General features: G+C 38.8%; 1 protein-coding gene across 5 annotated transcripts in view; it reads left to right on the top strand.

The window, feature by feature from the left end:
* Window positions 1–592: 592 nt before the first annotated feature.
* Window positions 593–15,012, top strand: part of KCNH7 (potassium voltage-gated channel subfamily H member 7) — a 233,314-nt gene continuing 218,894 nt past the window's right edge. For all 5 annotated transcript variants that reach the window (XM_069861215.1, XM_069861217.1, XM_069861216.1 and 2 more), the window contains exons 1-2: window positions 593–1,305; window positions 3,308–3,538. In XM_069861215.1, the coding sequence (XP_069717316.1) occupies window positions 1,230–1,305; window positions 3,308–3,538 (307 nt within the window). In that variant the 5' untranslated portion in view covers window positions 593–1,229. The remainder of the gene's footprint in view (window positions 1,306–3,307; window positions 3,539–15,012) is intronic.

The following is a 15,012-nucleotide window of genomic DNA, read 5'->3' on the forward strand; positions in this document are numbered from 1 at the left end:
CCTGAGAAGGAGCGAGGCGCGGAGGAGGCCGGCGCTCCCCGAGCCCGACCGCGGGTGGCGGCTTCAGCACCACGGGCAGCTCCGCGCTGCCGGCCCTGCCCACCCCGGGCCCGCCAGGTCCCCGCCCCGGGCCGGGCGAGGGCTGCGCTCGGAGCTCCCCGCGGCCCCGCGGCCCCGAGGGGAGCTCGCACCTGCCTCGGCCCCCGGGGAGCAGCGCCCGGCGCCGCGGGGTTCCCCCCGCCCCCCCCCCCCCCCGCTTCGGCAGGAGGGGTGCGTGGGGCGAGGGGAATCCGTCGCTTGGGTCGCGCAGCGGGAGGAGGGGGCGATCCCCTCCGCCGGGGCGGGGAAGGATGCCGAGGGCTCCGGTGGTCCCTTCCCTCCCCGCTCCCCCGCGTCGCTGGGAAATCGACCCCCGCTCGCGCCTCCCCCTCTAGACGGGGCGTGTACAAAGCTCCCTCCCTCCTCCTCTCGCTCCGTTCGCCGGCCCTGGCAGCGCCTGGGGCTCCCCGGCGGGCCGCGCTCGGCGAAGGGGAGGGCGGAGGAGCTGGGGCGGCCGGAGGCGGCGGCTCCCCCCGCGCCGCCAGCGCCCGCGGTCCCCGCCGCCCCCCTCGCAGCCGCCGCGGCGGGGGCTGTGGTTCGTCGCCGCGCTGCCGGGGTGCCGCTCGATCCCGATGCCGCTGTTGGTCGCTGAGTTTTGAAGAGATTTATTGGCTGGCTTTGGCTACACCACGCTTGAGTAATCCGAGCTGCTGCGCGCCGTGGTGGAACCCGGAGCGGGGGGAACGTCACTCCCTCTAGCAGAGGAGCAACATAAGTCTTCCAGCCCTTTAACCATCACTACAGCGTCGGAAACCGCCGGGTCCCAGCCGCTTGCTTTGGAAAATTGGCGATGTTTGGTGCTAGAGATCGATTACCCTTGTAATCTCTCCCCCTGTTTCCTCCTGCTTACCCCACCCCTACCCCCTGTCAGACAATAGCGTCCGCGATCCTCCAGGAAAAAATATAGAAAAGAAAACAAGGAAAAAAAAAAAAAAAAGAAACTGGGGGATGGATCTGACTCCAATAGGAAAAGCGTGTGTCTAGAAGTGGTGCTAATGGGAAGAGATTTCCGATCTCCAGAGGACCATGATATGTCACAAAGGGTAGCTGGCTCGATGCTTTGGGCTGGAGCCGCGTAGGAGCTCCTCGGAGAAGTCTTTGTCCACAGAAAACCGAAGACCTGTACAAACATGCCTGTTCGCAGAGGTCATGTGGCACCACAAAATACATTTTTGGGTACAATCATACGAAAATTTGAAGGGCAAAGTAAGTTCTCTCTTTCTACCTGTTTTGCTACAGTAGTTTGATTCTGCTTGTGACTAGATGGACAGCAGCTCCAGACTATTTTAAGTTTGCAGCTTGGAAAGAAAAGCCCAGAGATAAGAAGAGGATCCTTGGCAGGACTAGCATTGTTTCTGATATAGAATACAGATTACTGACTTGAATTGTTGTCCGTTTTTTTGGTTTGTTTTGGGGTTTCTTGGTCCCACTGTTTTAAGGAATAGTTTTTTTGCTGTATCTGTATTGTATAGCTATAGAACTTAAATCTCTTACCTTCTTTGGAACCGATGAGATGGTTTTAAAAGCTGAGTGTGCAATCCTGCTGCCTGTGCAATGTCTGAAAAATAAGCTAGATTTATTATTGTTATTGTTATTCATTACCATTGTCTTTTCAAAACAGAGCGGTCAGACTTTGATTTAGAGGAAACAGGTAATCTGCAGAGGAGTTATTAAAGGGAAAATACTCTTACCTTGTTGTCGTGGCTGCTTTTTAATATAGCTGTCAAATATTTCTGCTTTGTTTATGAAGCCTAAAATATCTGTCAAACCAGTGCAAATGCATCCTTAGGGAGAGTCTGTGATATCTTTTCCAATGCAGCAGTTGAATACCTGTCGACGAGACTGAAGCTGAAGTGTTTTTCCCAGCGAGAACTCTGGTTTACTGTTAACAGTAAGAAGGAACACTTGATGCTTAAAATGAGTTTAATTTAGGAACAGTAGGGTTTAGATATGTACATTTATTTAAATATTTAGCATAATTTTAGTATCGGTCTGGTGCAAACCCTTACAGCTATCTCTGGTTTATATACTTCCTTAGAGTTAAACCCATGTTACCAATTTAGAATTTATAATATTTGAGAAAAAAATAGGTTTGTAGTCCTGATTTATCTAACTGCTAAATTAGTGTTGCTACTCAAGTAAGGTTTTAATCCAGTAAAGTGTATATATTTTGAACAGAATAAAGCACTATTTACTACATAGGCAAATGCTAGTGAAAGTACAGCATGATTGAAAGGCAGTAGAAAAAGCAAGAATGAAATTATTTTTTTCTCTCCAAATATTTCACTGTGTTCAAAGACATAAGAGCTTTAAAATATTTGAAGACTTGTATTGCTAAGATAATTGATGTCACATACAAAATCTTTTATAAAGTAAGAGACCTATTAGTGTGATTAAATCAGCAGAAAGTAATGTTATTAACAGTAAATGTATCAAAGCTGCACATTTATAATTCTGGTGGGGACAGTGTGTAATAGTGGTAAACAGAAACAAATGAAATAACAGTTGAAAACTTTTATACCTTTCTGTCAGGTGAGAGTTTGGGAATGGGTGATGGACTGAGGCACAGAACTTCAGTGGACTATGAAAAATGTTTCCAAGAACAGAGTATTTGGTTTTCACCTCTCTTCATATTTCTTTTTTTTTTCTAACTAGGGTATGTTTTCTTTTTTAAATGTAACTTCCTTAAAAAATCATGTACGTAAGTTTTGTTAAAATTCTGGCTATAAACTTGCTGTCATTCACCTCAATGAAAATCCCTACAGAGTAGATTGAACTGGTTGGACCTTATCCCAGGAAGCCCTTTACCTGAGCTGAGTCCCCTTCCTTAGACCCCACTTCCTCCAAAAAAGAAGCTGCTAACTTTTGAAGGACTTTCCTGGAGTTATGGCTAACAGGATGGTGCTCATCACCTGTGTTTCAGTGAGGATAAGAGATAAAATTCTGAAGTCAAAAGGATTTTTGCAAAAGGCTTGGTTAATCTTGCTTTAATTCCTTAAAATACAACTGTCTTAATCATGAATGTGTTCTAAATTTATTGCCATTTCCTTAAAAACTATGGATCAACTTCGCTACATTAAATGACTGAAAATCTTTGCACTTCAGGCATCCCAGTGAAAAGAAAGATTGTTTAGCATCCACCCATGCAATCAACACTTTATAAGAAGTTGAAAGGGTACTAAAAATGCATCACTTTCTTCTATTGCAGATAAAAAATTCATCATTGCTAATGCTAGAGTGCAGAATTGTGCTATCATCTACTGCAATGATGGGTTCTGTGAGATGACCGGGTTCTCCAGACCAGATGTGATGCAGAAACCTTGCACCTGTGATTTTCTTCATGGGCCAGAGACCAAAAGACATCATATTGCCCAAATTGCTCAAGCACTGTTGGGATCCGAAGAAAGGAAAGTAGAAGTCACCTATTATCACAAAGATGGTAAAGTCTGGTTTTCTTTTCAAGATATTTTGTGTGTTTGGTTATCAGCTGATTAGCGAAAGCGTGTATGATCTGCTGGCCAGATCCTTTTGCTGGAGCAGTGTCGTAATTTCTCTGAAGTTCAGTGAAGTACTGAACCAGTAAGGGAAGTATAAGAGTAAGGGAATCTGCCCTGAAAATTCAGGGCGTATAGAGTGTGTGTGTGTGTGTATATATGTCTCACTGTGCACTGCCTCTAACAGCTGAATGAAACGAGCACTGTGTTTGCAGCTGTTGAACAGAAGTTCTCCTCTTAGCTGGTTGAAAGCAGATGTAAATCTTCTAAAATAAACAGCCCTACAACAATGGACAAGGTAACACAAGCAGCATAGAGGGGACATCCTGTGAATATTAATTTTTATCAACTGTTTTGTCTCACAGGACATGGGAATGACATATCAGTTTCAGGGAGCCTAACACTGCCAGTCTGACGCAGTTAGAACTGTACCTTGATTTAAATACAGTATTTTACTGGAATAAGTACAAGGTTAAAAGTAGCAAAAAAAAAAAAAAATGGCCTATCGGGAAGAAAAATCTAGCATATAAAGAAAGGGACAAGTCTTTTTTCAGAGATGAGATATTGTGAAGTTGGACTACTCTACAACTGAACCACAGAAGTTGTCCTAGAATTAAATTTTGAGATGGCTAAATTACAAAGAGGTTCCCTGTTATTCAGTGAAGACTCAGTATGTACCCGAGTACCTTGCTGGTACAAGGAAGAATAGCTATATCTGCTATGCTTTTTGTCTGTTAAGAGCATGAAATGAGTAAATGACTGTATTTGCATATGAAAAAAATGCATATGCATGAAAACGAATTATGATACACAATAGCTTTATGTAGGGGTTTGTTGGTTGTATTTTTTTCTGATCACCCAGGGTCATTTACAGGAACACCCATCTTTCAAACAAATCCAAGTCATGGATAAGTGGTGTACCTTATTCTGTCTCTTGTTGTACACACTCTTGAGAGAAGGAAAAGGAAAATCATATTCAAATGCTGAGCTTAAATTAGTTCTGGAGAAGTGCCAGTGTGTTGTTTGCATCAATTTTAGAATCACATGCAACGGATGCTTTCACATTTTAAAGTCATAGAATTAAACCCTGTTCTTAGTAACTCTGTTGTTATCTCAGAGGGGCTTAAGTAATATTATTTTTAGCTTAGGCTGGGATAATTCAGATAGGACTCAGGCCAACCATTCTACCCACACTACCAATATTTAAGCATGTTCTTCTTAGCACATTCTCAGTGAAGTCCTTTATTCTTAGCTCTGGTTCGATGGTCTGGAGTAGATTTCGGTCAAGATTTGTTGTTGTAGCTGTGCCTTGAACATAGATTTCTCAGAAGGCCTGACACTGTGTGTCTTTTGCACATCTAGCCTGTATTTGTGTTAACTCGGCGTGTGTTAAAAATAATATTGCAAAAGGAGAATGTCATTGCTAACTTTCACAGCCAACAGCCTGGAGCACTGTTTTGAGATCTGCTCATTTAAAAGTGCTTCATACTCTCAAGATATTAGGAGGGAGGGAAAGGCGCTTAACTGAACTACTGCTTATCTGTCAATTATCATAAATATGTATTTCTCGTAAATGCCGAATTCTGGCATCATGCAACACACCATAATCTGTTTTAGGCAAACCAAGTCAAACTGTCTGTAAAAATTGACATCTTTTGTAAATAGTTTTGAATTTTGAAACACGTTATAAATTAAAGTTATGGATTATTCAGTGTAAACAATCTTCTGCATAAGGGCTTTCAGCAACTTCACTTCTGTGAATAGTTTCTTGAAATTACTTATGTTTGAAGGTTAAGAAATTTTAAAAACTACAGAAACTAACCTAGACAGATTGAATTCCTTAAAATTTTAGTGGTCAAAATGTGAACAGGCCTTACCATGTGCACAATATGCACTACTAAATTTTAAAAAAAAACAGGTAGATTATTTTGAATTTTAAATACAATTTTAAATATCAAGTCACCAATTACAGGCAAAAATCGACAAAATACAAAATAGGTTTGAGACTCAAATGCATAACTTATGACAGCTTGATCGTTTGTATATAGACTTTTTGTTTCATTTTACATAATGTTCAATTTCTTTACAAAATACAATGAAAAGATCTGAAGTTTATGTGGTATCATAAAAATGAAACTACCTATGTGATGGGTATAATAAATGTCAGTAAAGATGTTCCACAGTTATTCTAAATTGCTGAAAATACGAACTTCACTTTTCATCCTCAGTTACTTCACTTCTTCAAATTTCCAAATTTGTTTTTGCAATGTAGATAGTGTGTGTGTATATATATATATGCTCTCTATATAATATATTCTCTATATTATAACAATATAGGTTCTGAAGCAAAATAAATGTAAATAATTTTGTAAAAACTTGAGAATTTAGTGCCTTGTTAGTGGCTTATTTTCCACTATGTGTCATGATGAATACAAGAATATTTTAAGAGGTCAGTATGGGTACAGTTAGAAATGTAACTTTCTCCATGTGAGTAACCCAAGTTACTCCAATGAGCTACACACTGCTTGAAAGTTTGATTTTATATTTCATAGCCACCCATTGTATAACATTTAGCATAATACTAAGCATACGGAGGAGGAAGACAGCTCACGATGGTGTGAACTGCTTAAGGTTCCACCGCCAGGGGTTTGTGCAGACCATATTACATGTTTCTAAATAAATGTCTGGTGAATTTCAAGTAAAACCTATTCCATATCACAGTATTATCTACCCTTCATAAGCCACTGATTATATGAAAAATTATTTTAATATTTCAAAGTAAAGCAAATGTCAGTGGAATCCTATATGCTCTCACTTATAAAGCTAATCTGTCATCAGAAGCCCATCAATGCAGATATCAGTAAGGGAATCACTCTATAACTAACTTTTTTCTTTTTAATTCTGAATACCCCCTCACATAGTTTTAAAATGTCACAGCTTTAAAGTTCAACTTAAAAGGAAATTCTTCTACTAGACAAATAGTATTTCATACGTACTGGGAATTAGGCTCCTAATGTTCTGTACTGGTCCGTAGTCCACTTTTCCACGTGAAAAAAAGTGCAAGATTTTTGAGTTTTAAACATCTTGATGATGCAAGACTGAATGCTGCTGTTTGTTCGCTGCTTCAATCTTTAGGCCAGATCACACACTTGAAAAAATGGGGGCAGAAGGATGGGAAAAGTTTTGTAGCAAGTTGGTTTTCAGAAAATGGCAGTGGTTTGAATCTAAACTACTTTTAAGGGGGCAAACAGAAGATACAGTGTATCAAAGGCGAACACAAATTGGATATATCATGGTTTTTTGAGTGCCTTACCTAGACTGGGCATGTTTCCCTTTCCACTGTGCAGTGTGGGGAGGGTGCAGAGAAGAGGGAGAGCATACTTATGGTAGCTTTGTGTAATCGTTTAGATGGCATAGGGGTGGGATGCCAGCGTTACTTATGTACCCAGCAAGCCCTGTTCCAACCACACTGGTTCCCTGTCTTCACAGAAGTTTTTAATGTTTGCAGCCTTACTAGCTCCTCTTGCCGTATTTGTATCAGAATAAGATTGTTAACAGAGCCTGCATTTGGGTTAAATTTCTCCTCACTTCTTTTTCCTTTTAGAAGAGTATTTACACAATCCAGGGAAACTCTGTCCTGCTAGAGTGGAGCCACAGTAGGCAATTACATAGTTATCAAAAGAATTAATGGTTATCAGGAACAGGTGGATGCCAAAAGTAAGAGTCTGAATTTATAGGTTCACATCACACAAGAATCTCCACAAACGTCACTGGATGCACTCATGGAATTAAGGACTCAGTCGATTTCTTTTTTAATGTAAACATCCCTTTTTTAAAAGAACAATAGATAAATACAGACAAATCACAAGAACTGTTATTTTGAAATAGATTTTTTTTAAAGTCTTGCCAATTAGGTATTAATATCTGATTAATTATAAAATACACTCTGATATCTAACTAGCAGTACAGTATATTCTTCACTATCTCACAGCTTCATTTTCCACAAATCACATAGCTGTATGATCTGTAGTTGAAAGTAAGACATTGTTTATACAGAATATCAATTCTTATTTTAATTAAGTTATTTGTGGTGAAAATGTTTGACAGCTTTTTCTTTGAGGACTCCATTTTGCAGTTTAAGTCATTATTGCATAAATCATTCTTGACAGCTGTAAAATATTGCTTGAGGTGGTAAAGCTGTACAGCTTTTGACATAAAAAGTATAATTATTTTGGGATTGAGAATGGATATATGATAATCAGAAGGGATTGTATCACACAATACTATTTTTACTTCTTCTGGGCTTTGTGGACAACAGTGGGCTATATCTAAGCTTACAGAGTATATCCATTAAAGGGAGGTAAGGAGATCACTTAAGCTAACCCTATACACATCACAGGAGCTAGGTATAAGAAGCACGATACAGGAGAGTATAGGTCTGAGCAAAGATAAGATTAAGCAATTATTTGCAGTGTTTACAAACCTCACAAATTACTTGCCACTTACCCAGTTTGGGAAATGTAATTTGCTACAATTGACTACAAATTAAACACATTTGTATTTTCAAAATGCAATAAGATTCCAAACTAATATTTTAAGGCCTTTTAAGCTCTTTTTTTTGATGATAACAAAATTAAGAAATGTGTAAACATACTGACAAAATAAAATTAAAATTATATATATTTTTAAATAGAAAGATTAAGACTTCATTTAGAAGGTCATCATCTAGAATTTAGTCAGCATAGGCATTTTATCACTTGTTTGTGTTCTAGAAATGCTGTGAATCTACCAATCAATTAAAAATACATTTGCAAAGAGAGACTCTCACATGTCTGTCGAGTCCCTTTAGATTAACTCTAACATGAGGGTCAGCAAGTGCAGTTTTGACTATAAATTCAATACCTTACTCAGACCTAATGAGAAAGGCCAATTAATCAAGTTGCTAATACTGTGCTGCTGTAGGAGTTCTTGGTTTAAGAAATACTATCTGACTGCATTTTGACAAAGGAAGGGTTAGCCCCCATCAAAAAAGCCATCCAAAACCCTATTTTGATGCATTATTTTTCCAAACATCCATTAAAAATACCCACTTCAATCAAAGCTCTAATGTTATGGTGCTGAACTATCAGAAATGGATGACCTCCTATGTCTGTAGAGTAACCTTTCTACTTGAAGACTTAATACTTTTCCCGAGACAAGACTATCCCTCGTCCCATTCAGTATTTCTGGATTTTGCAATAGGGAGCGCCATCAGCAGTGAGCCAATACCTCGATGAACAGAATATCTCATTTACCTATCCCCAGTCAGTTATGGCTTCCAAGCCTGCACAGAGCTGTAAGTCACTTCTCATTCACATTTCACATGGGACACCTAATGGTTATGATAAAGCAGCTCTCAGATATACTAGGTTGGCTTATTTATGCACCAATTTCAATTATAGTTTTTAATTCCTTGGCGTTGCAATATTTTTTCCCCTTAGATTAACATGATTTTATTTTCAATAAGAAGGGGAGGGGCTTACAGAAGATCATTTTTTCCCATTCATGTATTCCTCCTAATAAGAGCTAGTATCTGAAGAAAAATATAACAAAAATTAATTGCCTTTAAATTTATTCTCTTTGTCATTTTTAAGGTCAGAAACATATGATTAGATATAAGTAATTTTAACAAAGAATGAAGAATACAACTACCATTATAGCTACTGCATCTTTTGGAAAGAAAATCCTGCAATGGTAAGAAAGGTGTCATGTTCTGGAGTCAAATGGCACTAGGAGGTTACAATATAATATGCATACTCAAAAGTTTTTCTAAGCTGTTTATAATGATATCCTATGGAGAAAAGTTTCATCTTTTACTTGGTGGATGAAAAGCTGGACATGATCTAGTGATGTGGCTTGCAGTCCAGAAGGCCAGTTGTATCCTGGGTTGTCCCAAAAGAAGCGTGGCCAGCAGGTCGAGGGAGGTGATTCTGCCCCTTCTATTCTGTCCTGGTGATACCCTACCTGGATTACTACATCCAACTCTGGAGCCTTCATTGCAGGAAAGACATGGACCTACTGTGGTGGGTCCAGAGGAGAACCACAAAAATAAGCAGAAGGATGGAGCACCTCTCCTGTGAAGAAAGACTGAGGGAGTTGAGGTTGTTCAGCTTGGAGAAGGGCTCCGGAGCCCTTTTTGCGGCCTTTCAGGACTTAAAGGGGGCCTGCAGGAATGATGGGGACAAACTTAGCGGAACCTGTTGTGAAAGGACAAAGGGTAGTAGTTTGAAACTAAAAGAGGGTAGATCTAGACTAGGTATAGGGAAGAATCTTTTTACAATGAGGTTGATGAAACACTGGAACAGGTTGCCCAGATTGGTGGTAGAAGCCCATTCCTGGAAAAATTCAAGGTCAGGTTGGATGGGGGCTCTCTGCAACCTGATCTAGTTGAAGATGTCCCTGTTCCTGCAGGGGGCTTGGACTAGATGATCTTAAAGGCCCCTTCCAGCCCAGGCCATTCTATAATTACCTGATAAAGTTTTTTTATCCACATTGAATATGGTCCTTGCAGTTTCAGTGAAAGCTATTTTTGTTTTGACTTTTTGTTCTTTTTGGCAAAAAGAACAGAAGCTGTTAGTCTATTTTTTGGTGTGGTTTCATGTGATTTTATTGCATCTTCTTTCCAACTTCAGTGTGCATCCTTTCTAATGTTACATTCTGATAAGAGAGTTATTCCACACTCTGAATTTGCATTATTGATTGGTTCTTTCTTTTTTTTCACCAAACTGGCCCATATATCAAAAAGAGATGCAGAGACTGAATCGGATATCATACCTGCCAAGACACATGGGGGAAGAGCAACTGCTTTTCGTATAGCAGTCTTATGTATATTTGTTATTATACAAAATTCAGAACATTGCATTTCTGATAGTACCAATGTTGATGCTGTTCTCTCTGGTTTCAGCAATGGAAAGAGAATAGTGGTGTGGATTAGATATTATTATAGCGGTTTCAAGTCCAGTTTTAAACTGTTTTCTATGTATCTGAGTTAATTTATGACTCAATCTATGTGCTAGACAGTCCATGTTCTTCTCAGCTTCCTAGCCTAGTATGGAAAAAGCTTAATCAAGCAGTGTGGGATTCAAAGCAGCAAGACCAAGCTGACTATGGAAATTACTAACTCACTCTGGAAACTGCATGTCTCAAAAGCAGTCAGAACTGTAGCTGTGAACCTAGATCTAGGCAGAGCAGATGCATGACAAAGGCAATGGGATAATGTGGCTTTCTAGTTACAACTGGTTTCATGCAGGCTACATCTCTGAAATTTCACATCTGAGGTGAGAAGTATCGGTGTCGTAATTTTGTATAGTTTGAACTTTTCATTATGGTACAGAAGTTTTGTTTTAAATGAAATAACATACATATTTGAATAATTTCTTGGAAATTATATTTCCTTTGGAAAGCAGAATTACAGCCATAACTGGTTAAAAAATGCATTTTTGACTTCCAGCATTTCCACAGATACCCTATTTTAATCTCCCTCGCTAACTTCCTGGTACAATATAGCCTTTTCATTTCTGCTTTTCTAAATTCTTCAATTCTGTAATCATAGTGAAATCTTATCAGTAAAGATCACCACAAAGAATACCAAAATTCAGTGTAAATAATAAAGTCAAAGTAAACAGTAGAAAGGGGAGGTCCTGTTGTCTTTTCCCATTTCACTAACCAGACTCTAGTTGTAGATCTCATTATACCTACTTTCAATAATACTCTGTATTATAGCATTGAAGCGTTATCCCCCAAAATAATATATTCCAGTTTCATCATTAACAGAGAGACTTCATATAACCAAAACCTAAAGACAGTGTTTAAATGTCAACATTAGTAACTATTTCATTGCTGATAGTTGAGTAGAAATGACCAGAAGATACATTAGGCCAGAAATCACAACTGCCTTCAGTACATCCCTGCCTGCTGAAATGTTTTGCTTTCCTGTCCTTGTTCCTCCATAGTACCATAGTCAATAAAAATCCTTTTTTTTTTTTGCACATTCTGTCATGAGCTCATTTAAATCCCTGATTTGCTACATTAGACTGCAGTGGAAATGAGAAAGTCTTGCCTAAAGGTTCAGTTTCATTCAGAGAGACACAACAAGAGTTTACTTCGAATACCAGGAAATTAGGATTTGTCACAATAACCAAATACACTGATCTTTGACAATATCAGCTTATGAAATGTTGACCTCTTTAGAGCAAATGCATGAGACTATCTAGTAACTGAGTGTTTCTGCTCCCAGGAACACTCCTAAAGGACTGAGAGCAAGATATAAATACCTAGAGATACAGGACTTGGCTGGTGCACCCACAGCTTTCACAGAATTAAACTGCAAAGTTTAATTTTTGCAGTAGTAAAAATCCTGATCTTTAAGCATTAGTGGACTGCTGGTAGAGCCATACTATGCCATTGCTATACTAGTATTAGCTGTATCTGAGTTGCTGTATACAAAGACCACAAGTTATGAAAGAAACATGCATAACAGACAAAAACCTCCATTTTAATCTGCAGGGTAGAGAGGCAGAGATCACTTCTGAAAAAGGATGGATATATATTAGGGATTTTATCTTTGTCTTACACCTAAGCTGCTTGAAAAGCAGTTAATCATCATGTAAATATGTTTCGTCACTAACACACATGTTATAGAGTGTGTATTCCCAGCTGTTCTGAGACCTTGGAGCCTTTGACCTTTCTTAGTGCATTCTCTGCTGATTTTCATTCAAATCAATGCAAGTGTATCTCTGAAAATAGCTTGCAAATTTCCTCCTTTCAAAACTCATTTGTGCCAATCTGCTTTACTACTTCCTCTCTGGAAAAAATGCCAGATAATCTCATTAGTATTTTGCATGTTTATGGCTGCTGTACAGGAAAGAATTTCTTTTTCTGCTTTCAATAATCATGAAACTCAGTGGTCCATAAATCCTATTGTCATGATATTTAAGGTAAAATACTGTGGCAGTTCTTTCTACTTGCTTGAAAAATAACTTTCCCTTCACAAATGGGAAAGGAAGAAAGAAAGAAAACCTAAAGTCCATGTCATTTTAAGTAATGATAATAGAAGAAAGGGCAGTATGTTCCTTTTTTTTCATCATAAGTACACAGCATTATTTTTAATAAAATATACCAGGAGTCAATTTAACACCAAAGTCTATCCAACAGAAATGATAACTCTTTCCTAAAGGACTATTTCTGGAGTCATGGACAACGTACCATATTATGTGAGAGAATAACAGCCTTGAAACCAGATACCTATAAATCTGTACCTGCGCCTTCTCTGTGGATTAATGGTGTGAATATGTACGTCAGTCCTGAGCCAGTCCATGCTGGTCCACAGTTCGGAGCACCCTTAATGCTTCCATAAGTTATACTGATTGTCTCTGGCAACAAGAATGTGAGGTGGCACAGAAATGCCTCTGGTGTTTCACCTACAGAATTTCAAAGAAAAGTTTTTAAAGCAATAAGGCAGAGTTTGAGTAGTGTTTGTGGGTGACTAAAACTGTGTTAAGACGTCATTTATCTTTCTCCTAAAACTTGCTAATCCCTTCTTTCTTGTCAGGGTTAGAACTGGGGTCTAAGGAGCTGCTCCCAAATGCTTAAAAAGTTATTTAAACAATACTAATTACTACTGCAAGCTATAAGCAGTTAATGTCTGATATGTGTAATGTTTGTAGATCAGGCACTAGGTGCAAGTGGCATGCCCCGTCTCTGGTTACTGTTTATTTAAAGAGGGGAAAAGAGGAAGGAATACATGGTGCACAGGCAACTCTTCTTCCTGACAGCTGACAGGTACATAATTTTATTTTATGACAACAGCTTCACAAAACAAGAATATTACAGCTGAGGGAGCTTTTCAATAAACTCTTCAATTCTCGCTGTCTTTTGACCTCATTTATACAAGCAGATCCAGTTCACGCAGAAGCAGAATTGCCAGTAGCACCACTGTCTCTGCAGAACTCGACATAAGCAACACGTAATTATTAACCAGATAAATGCATTCTATGTAGCTGCTTGTATTTCAAATGCGATTTCTCTCACATCTGAATGTGCAAGAGCATTTGTCCATGCTTCATGAGAACTGAGTGAAGTGTTTCCCTTTTAAGTAATATTTTGGTCTTAATCCCTTTTCCTTTCACCTTGGGATCATTTTTCCTGTATATAAATAAGTTGTGAGTAAAGCATTTAATTTCCATTTTCTGAGGAATTTAAGAAAATATATCAAATGGGTTTGGAAATTATGGAGAAACATTTCTACATGTTTAACCTGGATTGTTACCTACAAAGAAGATTATCCAGATTTGCTTGTGCCCCTTAGGGGCCATGGGCACTAAAACATCAGACATAACTGAAGTATTATAGTTAGGATGTTCAGTTACTGCAAAAGAATTTACTGATCTTCACTTTTGCATATAAAAGCAAATTTAGAACTAGATTTTCAATTATATATATTGTGTCATATATATATATATAAAATGAAAGGACATTTCTCCCTCTCAAGAGGTCTAACAACCAGTTTGAGGACCTGCCACAATTGCCTCCTACTCCATCATAGAATACAAGCTGATATTCTATAGTTCACAATATTTTTACTAATAAAGCATTATTCACATTAAATACATTCAATCACAGGAAGTCTGACCTGAACAGCAATTTAAGCTTGCTCCTAATGAGCTGATTGACTAATGCAGTGAGTGTCTTACCTTGAAAGACAGATTGTTCTCAAAAAGCTCACAGTTCCAAACCATCAGTCTCTTCTATATTTTGCACTGTGCTACTCTCTTTTCTAGGACAGTACACCGAGGTTGCATTGTAAATAAATGCCTCAAAAACCCCACAGCCCAAACATGAACCAGTCCAAGAACTGGAAAGCAGAGTGAGAATGTGGGATTATATTCTACAATAGTCTAAACAATCTTTATAGGAATTGTGCTGAATAGGACTTATTCTTAAATGAGTATCTCATACCACAGGCCGGGTCTGAGAAAAGAGACATCCTAGGATGATGCAGTTGTAAGCATATCTCTGTCCTGTCTGTAATAAAGGATAATTACTAGAGAAATTACATCTTCTGTTAGAGAGGTTACACGCTACTGCTCCTCAAGTGCTAGAACAAGGTTAGAGACAGCTGGGGTTATTCTGAACAGCAGGCAGGGCCACACTGTTTCCTTCTCTTGCCACAGAGTTAAAGAATGTGGAATCAAGTCCTGTTCAATTTTTTCCAGTGTAAGCCTGGTATCAAATTCAGCCCTCAGGGTTTCCAAATTTTATATAGAAAATAGAATTGCCAAAGAAATGACAAAGAAAAAGTATAGGAGGTGTGGTTAAGAAAGTTCCGTGACTGCTAAGCTCATAATTTTTCCAAACAGGAAAAAAAATACCATTTGCAAGT

This window comes from Phaenicophaeus curvirostris, chromosome 7 (assembly GCF_032191515.1).
Source record: "Phaenicophaeus curvirostris isolate KB17595 chromosome 7, BPBGC_Pcur_1.0, whole genome shotgun sequence".
Lineage (NCBI taxonomy): Eukaryota > Metazoa > Chordata > Aves > Cuculiformes > Cuculidae > Phaenicophaeus > Phaenicophaeus curvirostris.